Below are 18,168 nucleotides of genomic sequence, written 5' to 3' on the forward strand. Positions count from 1 at the left end.
CAAGCACGTCTGAAATCAATACAGACAACATACCTCAAAAACAGGAAAGGTCCACTGACCGTCGCGGCTTGTGTCGTGGGGGAGGGGGGGGGGGTTGGGAGTCGGGTGGGGTTGTTTAAATAAAATCCTACCTGAGCAGGTCCGGGTCCGCGCCGCCTCGGGTCCGTTCTGGCGCCTACACTCACTGGAACAGCCCATCACTGCTGGCAAGACCCCTCTCAGCCAATCCTGGTGCTGGAGCAGCATCAGGATTGGCTTAGAGCAGGCTTACGCTCCGCCCGCCTACCCATTAGGAGACCGAGGTTTGAGCCTTGGCTCAACCCTCGCTCTCCTAATGGGCATGCGCCAGCCTTTGGAAACACTAGTGCGCATGACTGGGCACGGTGCAAAAATCACCCTCCGTCCCCACTCATGCGCACTTGTGTGCTGCTGGCTGCCTGTTGCCCCAGACAATGCCTGTCAGTCAACATGACGCCAGACCGCCCACCCCCTTCAGACTCTGAAGGGGGTGGGCGGTCCAACGTCATACTGACTGACAGTTCTCCCTCAGCGTCTCTGAACTTAAGTAAACTGAGAGTTTACTTAAGTTCAGAGACGCCGAGGAAGCTGCGGGTGTGGGGCACGGGCGGGGGGGGGCAACGCCCCAAATGGACGCATCGCCATTGGATTGGGATCCCTAACACACTGATAGTCAAGCGCTGGGGTAGATGTAACATGAAAGGCATGGTCACAACTTGGGTTGTCCCCAAGTTCTGGGGTCAAACTGGGTTGGAGCATCAAGTCTTCAGTCCTAGGTAGCATCCAGCAACCCTTCAATCCAAGTAGGGCAGTTAGCTAGATAAGTATCAGCGAGTGGGTGACATACACTGGCCTTCCTGCGACTGTGCCCCGGGGTCATGCGCGCTTCTCTAATACACAGAGCTGCAACCAGAAGTGTGCCAAGTCTCTAAAGACAGTAAAGAAGTTTAAGATAGGTGTGCTCTGGCGGACAGCTGGGTGGAGCCAGTGCCATTTAAATGCAAAAAGAGGCACAGGGTCAGACTGATTTGCATATGGCTATGTCTGAACTGGTGGGGGGGGGGGGGCGGAGAGAGCTAAAGAATGATGATTGATTAAACCCAGATCAGTTGACTGGGGGTGAGTGCTTGCCATGTCAACACTCTGTCCAACATCCTCTTTGGTATTTCTTTGTGCGCCCTAAGTAGGCAGGGCATGCCCAGCCGTGGGTCCCTTGCTCACTTTGCCACTGAATTCAAGATAGCCTGGGTTGATGAGGGTTATGAACCCGAAACCGGCCCAGGATGCTTGTTTCCGGTCCAGGGAAGACATGGCTTGGCAGTTCGGGCTGGACTGCTCCCATTAGTCACAGGGTCAGACTGATTTGCGTATGGCCATGTCTGAACTGGGATTGGTGAAGTGAGCTAAGGACGATGGATTAAACCCAGATCAGTTGACTAGGGGTGGGGGTTTGATTTGGTCAAACGCTCCGTCCAACATCCCCTTTGGTATCGCTCAGTCCCATTTAGAGGTAGAGCTTCTCCCACATCAAATGTCAGGCACCATATTACGGACAGTGCGCCCTGTATCGAATCAGACAGATTCTCTAAGTGGTTATGCCTAGGGGGCTTCACCAGAAGGAGCTGAGCGGGCGAAATTCTCATAAGTACTAAGGGATGCAGGGCAAGTGCTGGAGGGCAGCCTTGCTCATTGTCTCATACGCCCAGTTATGGACATTCCTGTGCGCCTTGATTTAGCAAGCAAGGGTCTGTGCCAAGATTAAGTATATCCTTCTCACCCTAAGATCCGAAGTAGGCAATCGAGGGTATGAGCGGGCTCCTAACTAGCAAGCTGCAGTCCCAGAGATAGGAGACACAGGTGTTCAGACGCACACGGGGCTAGAAGGGCGGCAGCTAGTGTGATCAACACATAGGTAGGGCATTGTGAGCCAAGATGTCTAACTGTCGTGGGGTGAATGCTCCACAGGCCAAAAGGACTTATTTCATCTGACACTAGCTGATCCAAGCTAACGTCAAGGGCGTACTGCTTAAATCAGACCGATTCCCTAGCTTGTATGCCTAGGGGGTTCCACCACAGAGGGAACTGAACGGGCAAAATTCCCATAAGGAATAAGGGACACATGGCAAGGGCAGGAGGGCCCCTTGCCCATTGTCACACACTTCTAGTTATGAACACTCCTGTGCGCCACGATTTAGCAAGCATAGGGACTGTTCAAAGGTTAAGTAGAATCCTTCTCGCCATAATAGCCAAAGTAGGCAGGCGGGTGGGGGATTAGTCACCTAGCAAGTGGGCTGCTGTACCATAGTTGGGGCACACAGGTGTTCAGGCACACTCGGGGCTAGGACAGCAGCTAGGTGAGATCAACAAATAGATGGGGCAATGTGAGCCTGGTGTCTGCTTTCGTCCCGACCAGAGCTGGCACGGGGCTGAGGCATGTGATGCAGGGGAACTTTCCCGCATGAGGGTGAAGGAATAGTTTATTTTCTGTAACTCCAGTTCTGTAGTAGGGGTATCTCTGTTATAGTCATAATTTAGTGAATAGTCCCGCTCATGTGCGTGGACCCCGGAGCAATAAAAATAATCTCTTAAGTTGTCAAGCCATGCAGACCTGCATCTACACTTAAGAGAGTATTCAAAGACAGATAATGCAGCCTATATCCACAGGCTACACTGTCCAGTACTTCAACTAGAAAATTCCACCAACATCCACCAACAGCACTGCCTGCCCAGCTTTTTCCACAGAGAAAAACCTGCCTCTACCAGCAAAAGCCTCTGAAATGATAGAGAGGGAGGAATGGACAGACAAGCCCCATAGGCTGCCATTATGTGGCTCAGAATAGGATACTGTGCTGTTAAGAAAACTTTCCAGAACTTTTCCAGTATCCCAGAATGCACAGCAGATCCCTTTTACTTTCAGTTCTTTTTGAAGGCGTAACACGCCAGACCTGTAGCATTCCTTACATTAACATTCATCTCTCCACCGGGGAGGAGGGCGGGCGCTTATGACTATAACAGAGATACCCCTACTACAGAACTGGAGTTACAGAAAAGAAACTACACCTTCTGTAGTAGGGGATCTCTGTGTATAGTCATAATCTAGTGAATAGAATGGCAAGCCCATCCCCACACCAAAACGGAGGTGGAGAAGACTACAAAATAATACCACTACTGTGCGAACAAATTTCGCAGCGAAGCCTGCCCAACCTGAGCATCTGCCCTGGCATCCGTGTCCAGACAGTAATGCGCAGCAAAGGTATGGACCGACCTCCAAGTGGCCGCCTTGCAGATTTCTGCAATCGGAACATTACGCAGCAAAGCAGTCGTGGCAGCTTTGCCCCTGGTGGAATGAGCCTTAGGTTTACCCCCTAAGGTCTTATTAGCCTTTTGGTAACACAATTGTATACAGGACACAATCCACCGAGAGATGGACTGTTTGGAGGTAGCAAGACCGGTCCTGACTGATCCATAATTGATAAACAATTGGTCTGACCTACGAATATCTTTGGTCTTATCAAGATAAAACTTCAACACCCTCCTAATGTCCAGGGAATGTAGAGACCTTACCGCTGGAGAAGAAGGATTCTGAAAAAACGTAGGTAAAGTTATGGTCTGGTTGACATGAAAATCAGATATAACCTTAGGAAGAAATTTAGGGTGAGTACGCATAACAACCTTAGCAGCATGAAATACCGTATAAGGTTTTAGGCAACACAACGCCTGAAGTTCACTCACCCTGCGGGCCGACGTAATGGCCACTAGGAACGCCGCCTTCAAGACAGGTGCTGCAACGAAGCCTTGTGAATAGGTTCAAAAGGCTCCTTCATCAATCTGGACAGCACCACATTCAATTCCCATGAAGGCGAGGGAAGTCTGACAGGAGGGAACCCTTTGTTCAAGCCTTCCAAAAAATCCTTGATCACAGGGATCTGAAAGAAGGAAGTCTGTGAAGGGCATTTCCTGTAAGCAGTCAAAGCAGCGAGATGGACCTTAATGGAATGGAAATTAAGGCCAGACTGCGCCAAATGCAAAAGGTACGGAAGGATGACATCTTCCTTACATGTCGTCGGGTCAAAGTGCTTGGACTTGCACCAGATGCAGAACCTCTTCCACTTGTAAGCATAGGACGTTCTAGTGGAAGGTCGCTTAGCCTCCTTCAGTATGTCCATACAATCTGCTGGTAGATTCAAATGGCCATATTGCACTATCTCAGGAGCCATGTCGCCAAACTCAAAGACGAGAGGTTGGGGTGCACCAACTGCCCCCCGAACTTCGTGAGAAGGTCCGGCCTGCACGGCAGCCGTATGTGAGGAAGGAGAGACCGGTGAAGCAGGTCCGGGAACCACCACTGTCTGGGCCAGTCCGGGGCAATCAGGATCATCCGCGCCCCGGACTGGGACAGCTTGATGAGCAACGCCGGAATCAGGGGAATGGGTGGAAAAGCGTACAGAAAGCTGTTCGACCAGTCGATCCATAGTGCATTCCCCAGCGTCCCCCGCTGGTAGTACCTGGATGCGAAGTCTCGGCATTTGCTGTTTTCGGCGGTGGCGAACAGATCTACGTCTGGAGTTCCCCACCTTGCGAAGACGTCCCCTAGTACTTCGTCGTTTATGACCCATTCGTGGTTTTCCTGAACCAGTCTGCTCAGTGCGTCCGCCTGAGCATTCTGCACACCTGGCAGATGCGTGGCCGTAATCGTCAGTCCTCGGGCCAGAAGCCAGTGCCAGATCGACTGCGCCTCCTGCGACAGAGTGCGTGATCTCGACCCCCCTGCTTGTTGAGGTAATACATCGTGGTTGTATTGTCCGTCTGTACAAGCAGCAAGTTGGTCTGGAAGGACGGATGGAAGGCCTTCAATGCCAAGTAAACGGCTCTGAGTTCCAGGAAATTGATGTGGTACGTCGACTCCAACGGGGACCACTTTCCTTGTATCTGTAAGTCTCTGGAATGCGCTCCTCAGCCATGGAGAGACGCATCCGTCACGATACTCTGCGTGGGAATGTCCTTGTGGAAGGGAACCCCCTGAGGAGATTCTCCGCCGAACACCACCACCTCTGCGACTGAAGAGCATGCAGGGACAGCCGTATCTTGTCGTCCCAAGAACCTGTCATCTGATCCCACTGATCCTCCAAGCACTCCTGCAGTGGTCTCATGTGCAGCCGTGCGTGAGGCGTGAGGAAGATACATGAGGCCATCGATCCCAGCAGCGAAGACACCTTCCTCACTGTCGTTGATGGAGCGGTCATAAGAGCCTGAGCCTTCCGATGGAGTGATAACCGTCTCTCCTCCGAAGGAGACACACTTGCTGACAGCGTATTGATGGAGGCCCACAAGTACTGTATGCACTGGACCGGAGTCGGGACAGACTTGGGCATGTTGACGTGCAACCCCAGCTTGTTCAAGAGAACGCACGTTTTCTGGAAGTGCGCTTGTGCTTCCGAGAAGGAGAAGGCCTTGATCAACCAATCGTCCAGGTACGGGTAGACAAACACCTTGTTCCTCCGCAGGTGTGCAGCTACCACTGCCATGCACTTCGAGAAGGTCCTGGGCGCAGACTTTAGCCCAAATGGGAGTACTGTGTATTGATAATGATTGGCGCCGACTTGGAATCGCAGGAACTTCCTGTGCTTCTGTGCAATGGGCACATGGAAGTACGCATCCTGTAGGTCTATGGCACAGAGCCAGTCTCCTCGTTGCAGCTGAGGGTAAATCTGGTGCAACGATAGCATGCGGAATTTCTCTCTGCGAATCCATTTGTTTGCTTGCCGCAAATCCAGAATGGGCCTGAACTCGTTCTTGTCCTTCTTGCGAACCAGGAAGAACCGAGAGTACAGACCTCTTCCCCTTTGAGACAGAGGTACGTCTTCCACCGCCTTTTTCCTCAACAGGATGTCTGCCTCCGCCTGGAGCTCTCGCAGTTGATACTGTGAGCTTACCGGCGGAATCGCTGGAGGCGGGCTGATAAACCGAAGACTGTATCCATTGCAAACAATATTCAGCACCCACTTGTCCTGAGTAATTTTTCTCCACTCTGCCAGAAAAGATTGAACGCTCTCCCCCACTGGAGTGGGTAACGGTTGCAGGGGAAGTAATCGCTCAGGGCCGAGACCCAGCCGGGCCCTTGGTCGCTGTAGCGGACTGCTGGCCTCCTCTACCCTTCTGGCGCTTCTGGAAGGGTTTCCGGAACTGCTGTTGCTGTTGCTGCTGTCCCGAGGCCTGCCCACGCCCTCTGCCTGCAGCCCCGAACCGTCTCTGGAACGGGCGCTTTTTCTTCTCAGGCTTCTCTAACCCGACAGCCGTCAGGGTCTCTGCCTCCGTCTTCATGCGGGCCATTTTGTCGTCCGCATGCTGGCCGAACAGGGTTTCCCCCGAGAAAGGCAGGTTGGCCACTCTTTGTTGTGCCTCCGGTTTGAGTGAGGTAAGGCGAAGCCAAGCATGACGCCGTTGGTTGATGCCATGACAATATCCATGTGCCGCTAACAGAGACATCCGCCGCCGCGCTGATAATCTGATTTGACACCAGCATCCCCTCACGCAAAGTCTCTAGAAAGTCCTCCTTCTTGTCACGAGGCAGCAGCTCCGCGTACTGCTGGAGAGACTCCCATAGGGCACGGTCGTAGCGCCCAACAGAGCCCCGGCACTTGCGGCCTTCATGGTGGTAGAAGCTGTCCCACAGACCTTTCTGCCCGCCGAGTCTAGCCAACGGCTATCCTTATCAGGCGGCACTGTCGAGGAAGGAGTGGTAGCATGCTGCTTCCTTGCCGCCGTCACAATGAGCGAGTCCGGTTTCCGGTCCATCCTCAGAAAGGTCGGGTCCGATTCCGGTGCCCGATACTTCTTCAGGAGCCTTGAGGGGGCTGGTTTCGTCACCGCCGGAGTGAGGAACAACTCCGTAGCGGGCTCCACCAATCCCGGCACTAGTGGCAGCAGGGGGCGAGGCAGGTGCTTTTTGTGCAGCGTCTCGAAGATCACGGACGTCGTAGGTGTTGGCACCGTCACCGCGATCCCTAGCTTGGCCGCACCCCTCAGTAGCACCTCCTGGAAGGAGACTACATCATCGACAGGCGATACTCCCGTCCCTGGCGAGTCCGACAGCGTCGGCGAGTAGTCCCTGGCAGACGATTGGGTGCGGGATCTGGCTCCGCGCCTCCTGCGGCGTCGCCCAGATGTCGATGACGACCGTCCACGGCTCCGTGATCTTCCTCTCCGTTTGGCGTGGGAGCGCGATCTGGTTGGCTTCGGCCGCTCAGCCGGCCTCGCAGGCGCAGGCGACGGTGGCGTAACCTGGTGCCGCGGTCTCGGAGTTCTCTTCGGCGGATACCTAGGCAACGACACCGACCGTGGCGGGGCCACAGATGGGCCCAACGGTGTGTGAGGTGGAATGGGAGGAGGAGGAGGAGGAGGAGGAGGAGGAGGAGGTGTATACACCACTGAGTACACCGAGTCCGGTGACTCCGTTCTCTTCCTTTGTGACCCCGAGGGACTCCCGGCGTCAGGACTCCTCCTGCGCTGCCTCGGTGTCGATGAACGCCTCCTCGACGGCGAACGCCTCCTCGACGGCGAACGCCTCCGACAGGTCCTCGACGTCGGGGATCCACTCGACGGCGACCTTCTCCTCTTTGCCGACGGCGAACGGCGACCTCGCCTCGACGGCGAGCGCCTACACCGGGACTGGTCTCTACGCCGATGACTCGAAGGAGAAGTCGACAGCGTCGACGAAGATGATGATGTCGTCGACGGCGGACTGCTCAGCTCCCTCGACGGCGAGCGTCGACGCCGTTTCTCCCCAGAGCCCTGGGGAGACGGTGAACAGACCGCAGCCATCCCCCTCGACGCCGTAGTCGACGCCGAAGGAGAATGGGGACGTTTGCTGGGCTTCCTGCCCCTGGGGAGCCCCTCCAGGGGCCTCAGCATGGGCAGAACCAGCCCGTCCTGACCCACCTTGTTCCCTCAGCCTTCTGTCCTCCAAGCCCTGGAGCCTGATCTTCATCCTGTCTCTCAGGGTCCTGGCTGAGAAAGATTGGCAAATGTCACACTCCTCTGGAACATGGGACTGGGGAAGGCAGACGATGCACACCCTGTGTGGGTCCGACTTGGCCTTCTTTCTCTCGCACTCTGGGCACTTGTCAAACAAGGCAGGCATGCTGACAACACAGAGCACACACAAGAAGGAAGGCAACAAGGTACTTAATAAACACTTGAAAAGTGAACAAATCCAAATAAACCCTTGAAAAGGGAGAGCTCAATGCTCCAGGGTCCTGCTAGCAGGAGCCGGAAAAAAGAACTGAAAGTAAAAGGGACCTGCTGTGCATTCTGGGATACTGGAAAAGTTCTGGAAAGTTTTCTTAAAGGCACAGTATCCTATTCTGAGCCACATAATGGCAGCCTATGGGGCTTGTCTGTCCATTCCTCCCTCTCTATCATTTCAGAGGCTTTTGCTGGTAGAGGCAGGTTTTTCTCTGTGGAAAAAGCTGGGCAGGCAGTGCTGTTGGTGGAATTTTCTAGTTGAAGTACTGGACAGTGTAGCCTATGGATATAGGCTGCATTATCTGTCTTTGAATACTCTCTTAAGTGTAGATGCAGGTCTGCATGGCTTGACAACTTAAGAGATTATTTTTATTGCTCCGGGGTCCACGCACATGGGCGGGACTATTCACTAGATTATGACTATACACAGAGATCCCCTACTACAGAATAGGGCTTGGCACAACTTCACAGGCCAAAAGGTCCTTTTGTTTCAGCAGACACTAGCTGACCCAGGCCAACGTCAAGGGCTATTGGGATATAGATGGAGCCATCTATAACCACTAGGGTTGGTTCTCTTTCATCTAGATTTGCAGGAGGCTCTAGACAAGAGAGGTTGCGGGTAAGACTATAGCTGTTTTGGTGGGGGCTCTGGCGGCGACGGTGGCCGCCTCCAGAGCTGTGGCGGAGTTACAGGGCGATCTGGAAGCAGGCCAGTACAAAGGGTACCTCTGCGCGGCACCATTGGGGGTGCCAGAGCCAAATCCGTGGAGCCTCATGGGAGGGTCCTGGAAGCCGTGTCGGCGCCCCGCTAGTCCTTCGGGCGGTTGGGGGCCTGAACAACCGGGGGTTTGCTACGCGACGCTCCGCCCTGGAAGGGGCGTGAGTATGAAGTTACCAACGGTCACGTGATCCTGTAAGAGAATCACTTGTAGGACAGCAAAGGCGGGGTTCGCCCCAGTGCTGCCCGGCTCATCAGGCGGCCCAGTTGGTTGCCTGCCCTTGGATCGCCCGTAAGATAACCCACCTATTACATAACGGTGTATGTAATAAACCTGCAGCAATTGTACCCAATCAAACAGTCTGTGTTTTGTGTTTATTATTGGGTAATGTATATTGGTTGGAGGGGGGACATATGACGATACTATGGTTTTGCTTAAGGCTCGTTTATGGATTGTAAGCCAATGGTGATTGGCAAAGTGAGCCAAAATACAAAACCGCACTGGAAGAGCAAGAATCAGCCAAGCAGCAGCGTTTTGTATCACATCAAAACCATGGATTAGATAAGAATGCCCAAATAGAGGGCATTCCTGTAGTAGAGTTGTTAAGTGATCAAGGGTTGGACTTCGAGTTTGCAAGGAACAAAAGGAAGCCTGTACAATACTTTCATTTTCAAGATTGCAAAGCAGATGGGTGTTGCCCTGGTTAACTTGATCAGCCATAGATAAGTTGTGATCCAGGCTGACACTTAAGTTCCTGACTGGCTTTGTTGTACCGCAGGGAGACCGAAGTTTAAGGGACACTATCAGTAGGACCACACATTGGATGGCTTGGCAAATAAAAATGTTGTTGCGGTCAGCGTAATTAAAATCCACAGGTTCTCACAGAGGGCTCATATTGTGGATGGAGCTACACCGCATGTAGGTTTGGTGGGGGTGACAGGTGGTGTGACAAGAGAACAGATTGAAATCTACTGTTAATAAAAATAGAATGGATCCATTTGAGTGAATCGAGTCAAATGCCCAGGCCGTGGAAGCGGTTGATAGAATTGCGTAACCCACCGTATCAAACATCGCAGAGAGATTGTGAAGGATCAATGCAGCAGAACCACCCTAGTAGAGAATCTTCCAAAGCTCATCAGTAGCTGCAAGAAGGGCAGTTTTCTTCAGGTGAGATTGACAGAAACTGGATTGTGATGAATCAACGAGCAGAGGTCTAAATAATCTGCAAGCTGCAAATTGAAAGGTTTTTACACAATATTGAAAGGCCAAGGTAACAGTGAGATGGGCCAATAGTTTGATAGTAGGAGAGGGTCGGCTTCAGGTTTTATTTTTTAAAGGGGAACTATGACAGATTCGAGGAACAGGTTACAAAGAGAAGTAAGAACATGTTCGAAGATAGCAAACCCCTAAACCGTAAATGAAGTGCAGACATGAATTGCAAAAAGAGCCTGATTTAATAACGGAAGTAATCTTTTAATTAGGCACTAAAACAACAGATCAAAACTGGAGCAGAGACGCACCACTGCAGCAGCAGGATGATTCCAATCCAATAGAATCATGAAACATCAATGACAGGGAGTGATTAGAAGTTGGCTTAAATGTTGCAAATTGTATCTGCAAAATGAGTCAAAATAGAGGGGCAAACCTTTGGATTTGGAGTAATGTCCTTACTACAGTTTTAGGGTGTGTAAGGGTTTTCAAGATAGAACCGCTAGCGAGGGGAATTGGAACTTGAAGTAATATGGTGAGCAAAATATGCACCCCACATGAATCTAAGTTGGCGGTGATAGGTCCTGATGGCCTATTTCTATTTATTTAGGTTTATTATCCTTGTCACAGAAGTGTCACGAGACATGTTCACAAGTCTAACAGTGGCGTTTTAGGGCCCTTAGTTCCTCCATATATCAGGTTACAGATGTATTTTCACAACTGGAGGAAAGCAATTTAGGAGGAGCAATGGTATCCATTTTTTGCCCATTGTGAAACCTCTGAGACAAATCAGCCATAGGCCAATCAGCCTTGTTCCTGCTCTAATAGGAAAAGTAAAGCCGAACTGCATGACCAGGTTCGATCTAAACAGAAACATAAGCTACCCAGACTAGTTTCATACTATTTGGGTCTCATCAATAGGGTGCTGCTTGAATCATATAGCGGAGTGAGCTCAAGACCCACATCTGTACATACTCATTGTACTTAAAACATCATACAGAGGAAAACAAAAAAGGGATGGGTGGAATGCCAGAACTATTTTTATTTTACAGAGTTTTATATAGCACAAACTTGACCCGAATCGGGTATCAGAGCGCTTTACATAGCACCAGTTGCATTGCATGAGGACACATTCATTTTTGTAAGGCTCGGGGAGATTAAGTGATTTGCCAACAATCACAGGATGTTCAGCATCATTGCCGAGACTCGAATCCAGTTCCCCAGATTCGAGGTCGACCGCCCTAGCCGTTAGGCCAACTCCTCTCCCTGCATCTCATCTCACAAAACGTGGACTGTTCTCACATACCACATGGTGTCATGCTTCATCATTGGCAGTCCTCGCTATCTAAAAACTTGGTTTGACAGAGAACGGGCCTTCACCTGGAAACAGGGAGGCACTTCTAAACCTAAGTGGGGGCCCGTGACAGTGAGGGAAAGTCTAAGAATCAGTATAATCTCTGCCGTTAAAGGGCTTAGCCAGCCACTAACGGTCTTGGGTTGCTGGTGTTCCCATCCGGAAGGGAACGGCAGTTCAGGTTGGATGGTTTATATTGGAGCAGGACCAAGAAGCATTTGCCTAAGACTGGTCTCCATTTTTAGCGGCATGGTGGGCGAAAAACCATGGACTGGAATGGGGCCAGACATACTGAACTGGAAAGGGGCCTGAGCACAGCCTAGGAGTTCACCAGTAGCTGCGGTGAATTTTTAGTTCAAATTGGTTCGGGTGAAAGCTTTCTCTGTGGTGTATTTGCTCCAGTAAGCAAGTTTCTTGTAAATAGCCATCTCCAGGTCGCCATTTCTTTCTACTAGTATGTCTTTGAAAAGAATACTTGTAAGGACAAATTAATTGTGAATCAATGAAATGGTGAAAGTCACTAAATCAATTAAGAGATTTCTTATCCCGACAAAATCATAAAAATTTCACCCAATAGGTATGGTAGTTTGGAATTTTTTCAAAATAACTCTTCCACACCTGCCATAAAGAGGTGTGTGCCCTTCGGAAAGCCATCCATGTGCACTTAGCCTTAACGATATATTTTTTTAGGAATAGTATTCTCTTCGAATCGAGATTGCAATATGGGCTAAATAATCTCAAGAGATGGAATGGCCATCCAGACAGCTATCCGATCAACATGTGGAATCTTCAAACTCAGAGAGGTTAGCTTCAGGGTGGGCAAGAGAGCATTAGGTTGTAACCTCCTAATATCCCAGAAGTTAATGAGGAAATGTGTTTTGCCAAGTACGCAGCTGACTGTTCCTTACAAGAGTTTCTGTGATGGGTTTCATAGACCCAAATATGACATAGATCAACATTTCAATGTCAGAGATCAGTGGCTGGTCTGAGTGGTTAGATTTGCCTCTCTTATAGAAGCCTATATCATGTCTAAGGCAGGGGTCTCCAACTTTTTTTGCAATAAGAGCTACTTATTTTTAATGAAAATCATCCTGCGCTACTAATATCATTACTGTTTTAATACTGCCTCTAGCACCAAGGCAATAATATTACTAATAAGTCTCCCTAATTCTGTATGATTTATTACTCAAATATCACCTTCACATATATTTTTGAAATTCCAACCATTTGTCTCCAAATATTGACTTACGAGTTCTGAAAATGCTCCCATTTTCATCTTAATTATACACTTTATTTTATTACACATTTATTATTAATTCAACTAAGCAAAAGGTTCTAATTTAGTAGGCCTGGCTGCACAGAGGAGAGCTACTTACAAGAAGCTGATGAGTTAACAGTAGCTCATGAGCTACTCGTAGGAGACGCCTGGTTGAGCTGTAGTTGTTTGTGACGTTCTTAGATATTCCTTGTCATTCATTTCTTGATCTGTTTCACAGTTGTTCTGTGCACCTTGGTCGGATTGTTACTGAGTTCATGGTAATAATTTGTAGTCAGAGTAGTTTGCATATTGAAGCCAGCTGTTTAGAACACAGACAATGTATTGACCTTGGACCATGTACTACTCAACTCCTGGTAACGAATTACTGAAGTGTTTCAATTGCACTCTGTACACATTTGTTGGTGTTGATGTACCGGAATCCTTGTCCAAATACAATTCTTGGAGAAAAAAAATGGTCAGAGGCAAGTTCACAACACGTAACCCAACTAGAACACCATTCGTTGATCATAAAATGGTTTTTCAAAGCCAGGAAATAACTGAAAATCTGGGCAAGTGTGGGTTTGGTTTGCTACAGTGCACACCATTTACACAAAAACCTATATTTAAACAAAAATGCACATGCAGAGAGCCTTTATTTTCTTTTCCTGTGTCCACAAAAGTATGTTTGTCCTCATCCTAAAGTGGTAAGCCACTTTCGAATAATTGTCAAGTAATATAATTTCACAAGCCACACACCTGGGCTGGTGAGTTAGCCTCAAAGCACTGTACCCTGGCATCTGTAAAATACATTGAGCCAGGTTTGTCTATAGAAACAACCACATAACACAAGAGATTTCATTAACCCATTGACCGCCTTTTTTATTTGGTTTTTAATGGCAAACCATGCCAGACTCTGTCTGATTGCGAAAGATTTTCTGGGCCCATGTTGAAAGCTGACCTGGAAGGCAACTCCACCCATTGCTATTCACTGGCTTTTTGTTTTGTGAATTTATTTAATTGCTTTCTATTTAATAGTTTTATTTGTTTTAGCCTTTCCACCCAGTCTTTGTACATCCCATGGAGCACAGCCTGTTTGCTATCTCTCCACGAGAGTGCGTGCATTTCCTCAATTCCCTGTTTCCCACTTCTCTCAGCATATTTCTTTTCATAAAATTATAAGAATGTAAATTTCCACAACTCAGTCCTTGGATCCGCTCTTACGTATGCTTTCACTTTTGTTCTGCTTCGCCCTTCGAGCAGCTCTCCTATGTGCTTTAACTCCACAATGTGCACTCTTATTCATGCACTTCCACTAACCCCATGACGCTATGTCCACATTTGCTTCCCTTTCCGCGCCCTCTTTGTTACTTCCCCCATCCGCGCACTCTGTGTTGCTTCCTCTGACCACCCAGTGTTGCTTACCGTACCCTCCATGCTATTTATCATCCCTACCGACCTTCTTCCACCACCCACACTCCTTCTACCCACCCATTTGCATTATTTTTTGCATACTGATCTAACTTGGATCGGTGTATATAAAAATTTGTTTTGGTTTGCGTCATTTTGTTTGTGCATGCCAACAGAATTCCATAGTTGGTCTTTTGGGGCTTTTTCCCTTGGTTAATTAGCCATGCTGCACAGTATCAAACACGCAGTCCAGCATGGCTTTAACCACTTGTAAAGTCAATAGGTCCGAAAGGCGAGACCTATTGGCTTTGCCAATGCTCGTTATGCAGCTGCAACGATCTGCTGACAATTTATTATTTGAGAACAATGAACAACACTGATTTAATCAAGGGCCATATACAAAAAGGCCCACCATATTGCGCAAGTTCAAGATTTTCTTTTTATATTTACAGAATTAGTTCTAACGATGTGGATTTCCAAATGATAGCCTGATTCTGAATCCTCCTATGTTTGACTGAAAAGGACCCACAGTTAATGCAACAAACTGTCTAAAGAATCATTTAATGCAACACAAACAACTTTAATATGGCTACAACTCCAAAAACATTAGGATTAATAATTTTTGTGGCTATATCCTATTCTAAACACCATTATACCTACAAGGCTGGGGACAGGAATTATGTTTTAGGCAAGGTGGCATCTCTGCGGCTTGCACAGAAGTGGGTGCACATCCGTTGGTCCCAATGTCATCTTTTGCTCCATGCAAGAAAACATGCTCTGGAATTAGGCTGCTTCCATCCTTGCAAAGCAACTTTAAATTGCTTGTGTCATCAAGCTAAATAAGTTAAGGCCCGCGTTGAACCTGCTTTTGATATGTAGAGTTGTGCAGATGCGTCCCTTTTTCCCCTTTGTATTAATGGGAGTACATGGCGGACCCTATTTGAGGTTTTTGTTCCCCTGTCTCGTACTATCTTTGTTCAAGCTCAGCCAACTGTGACATGTGGGTAGTGATGTTAAAAACATTTTATGGGAAATTTTGCTCATGTTCTTTTTTTTTAACTTGTCGGTATGATGACATTGGTGAATTTAACTTCGACTATTGTAAACCTATTTTTAATTGTTTTTACATTAATGGAAATTTGCGCTTATACTACTGATATATTATGGCTTTGTATTAGATTTTATGTGCTTTCATGGTCTATTTTTAATCAGACCGAATAAAGAAATTGAATTTTTAATGTCATTAAGACATGAGGTGTGCAAGACTTTGAAATGTAATGTGTAGTACTATTTTGGCGTTTTATTTTTAGCTTGTATATTCTAAAAAAAAAAAAAAAAATATCAAACTTGGCACCAAAACAAGAACCTGATGCGTTTGAGTAACAAGAGGAGTAAGAAGGAGATTGTCTAACACCAAAATAAATATTTATTTCAAAAAGTGGTTGCAAGGACATTTTCGATTTCAGAAATTAAAGGGATCATACAAACAAAGATACTTCAATCTCACACCATTATACAATACAATTTATAATAAACACACCCATTTTCACTAGTCTAAATTATTTAAAAATGGATATAGGTCAAGAGAAGAACATGCAACATCATATAGTGCAATTGGGTTCTATATATCCTTAAAAATCCCTCCATATTAAAGATGATACTACAAAGCATCAATACATTTCCAAGTCCTTGTATTTTACAATAGTGAAAGTTTTTTTACTACCACCCGAGTCTGCAGAGTTTGTATGCAGTATTTCTTGACTGGAAACACACTCCACAGTGACCAATATCATAATTTGATTTATGACCCCATTGAAAATCTCCTTTTCCATAGTATCAGCGTGAAGTGACACTGTAATTACATTGTTTTACATTGCAGTCATCATATACACGACAGACATAATATAAATACGTTTTCAGTTCGTATATAAAGTAAAAAGTGTGTAAAAAGTACTTCACATTTTAGGAATGTGCAGCAAGTTCAACGCTAAATCAAAATGATGATTTACATTTCTACTCATTTTTCTGTTCCAAAGGGTTCAATTTATAAACTACGATGCTTCGGACTGAAATAAAACTCCTTTGTAAGCATTGAGACAATGCAAGGGATTTGCTTCTTTCCATCAAAGTTGGGTATATTGGAGGAGGATTCGAACTCATAGGCCACTTTACGGTTTACGCGAGTCAGCAGGTTCATGATCTCAAGGGTGTCGCCATACTGCTTCAGCATTTCACAGAGGGACTGGATGAACCAGGAACCGTTCATTGTATTCCTCCATGAGTAATACCCTGAGATGAGTAAAAGGAAAAGCATTGCTTAGCACTCAATTTACAAAACATACTTAATATACATTTAATAGTATTTTTCTAATACATTCTAGTTCCATATTTGCCCTTGATGGCTATTTTTCAAAAATAGACGCAAAGTTACTTTCCTTCAGCTGTGAACTTTCAGGTGGATACTCCAACTGGAGATTCTTCATCTTTAAAATAATCCCAGGCATCTGACTGGATTTAGGTTTTCAAAAGCAATTGTTCTAGTGCCACCAGCAGGTGGTGCCGTCAGACTTTGTGGCTGTCATGAGTTGCCCCAGAAGTGATGGCACACAACCATATGAAGGCGCCTCCCCTGCGTTCCAGTGCCACCAGCAGGAGGTGCCGTCAGACTTTGTGGCAGTCATGAGTTGCCCCAGAAGTGATGGCACAGAGCCATCTGAAGGCGCCTCCCTTGTGTTCCAGTGCCACCAGCAGGTGATGCCATTAGACTTTGTGGCAGTCATGAGTTGCCCCAGAAGTGATGGCACAGAGCCATCTGAAGGCGCCTCCCCTGCATTCCAGTGCCACCAGCAGGTGGTGCCATTAGACTTTGTGGCAGTCATGAGTTGCCCCAGAAGTGATGGCACAGAGCCATATGAAGGCGCCTCCCCTGCGTTCCAGTGCCACCAGCAGGTGGTGCCGTCAGACTTTGTGGCAGTCATGAGTTGCCCCAGAAGTGATGGCACAGAGCCATCTGAAGGCGCCTCCCCTGTGTTCTAGTGCCACCAGCAGGTGGTGCCATTAGACTTTGTGGCAGTCATGAGTTGCCCCAGAAGTGATGGCACAGAGCCATCTGAAGGCGCCTCCCCTGCATTCCAGTGCCACCAGCAGGTGGTGCCATTAGACTTTGTGGCAGTCATGAGTTGCCCCAGAAGTGATGGCACAGAGCCATATGAAGGCGCCTCCCCTGCGTTCCAGTGCCACCAGCAGGTGGTGCCGTCAGACTTTGTGGCAGTCATGAGTTGCCCCAGAAGTGATGGCACAGAGCCATCTTAAGGCGCCTCCCCTGTGTTCTAGTGCCACCAGCAGGTGGTGCCATTAGACTTTGTGGCAGTCATGAGTTGCCCCAGAAGTGATGGCACAGAGCCATCTGAAGGCGCCTCCCCTGTGTTCCAGTGCCACCAGCAGGTGGTGCCATTAGACTTTGTGGCAGTCATGAGTTGCCCCAGAAGTGATGGCACAGAGCCATCTGAAGGTGCCTCCCCTGCACACTAGGTTTTGTACTCCTCTGTGCCCTTTGACGCAGCTCAATCATGGCAAATTGGAAGTGACAGTATGCTGAGACTAACAAGGGAACCTTTTAACAGGTACAAGGGTCGACTTAACCGAACAGGGAGCTGAGAGGGTGGAGAGGAATCTGTTGTGAGATAGAGTATCCACTAGATAGAGCATTACGTAAGGCAAGTTCTTCTGATGGATACTTCTAACCGCAGATTTCTCACCTTTAGAATAGATACTTAAGCAGCACCTCCCACAAACAGAGCTTTTGAGGAGTGGACTCACACAAAAAAGTCCTGCAGGACGGAGCAGGCAAAATGACCCTCTATGAGGGCATGACTGTCCAGGCAGTAGTGCTTGGTGAAAGTAGGCATGGACACCCATGTAGCAGCCTGCCAGATGTCTCGGATAGGAACATCCCTTCC

At 48.2% G+C, this 18,168-nt stretch overlaps 1 protein-coding gene across 3 annotated transcripts in view; it reads right to left on the bottom strand.

The window, feature by feature from the left end:
- Nucleotides 1-15,612: 15,612 nt before the first annotated feature.
- The window catches only part of CASP3 (caspase 3), a 231,225-nt gene continuing 228,669 nt past the window's right edge, over nt 15,613-18,168 (bottom strand). For all 3 annotated transcript variants that reach the window (XM_085641909.1, XM_085641911.1, XM_085641910.1), the window contains exon 7: nt 15,613-16,498. In XM_085641909.1, the coding sequence (XP_085498035.1) occupies nt 16,254-16,498 (245 nt within the window). In that variant the 3' untranslated portion in view covers nt 15,613-16,253. The remainder of the gene's footprint in view (nt 16,499-18,168) is intronic.

Source organism: Triturus cristatus, chromosome 2_2 (assembly GCF_964204655.1).
Source record: "Triturus cristatus chromosome 2_2, aTriCri1.1, whole genome shotgun sequence".
NCBI classification, from domain to species: domain Eukaryota; kingdom Metazoa; phylum Chordata; class Amphibia; order Caudata; family Salamandridae; genus Triturus; species Triturus cristatus.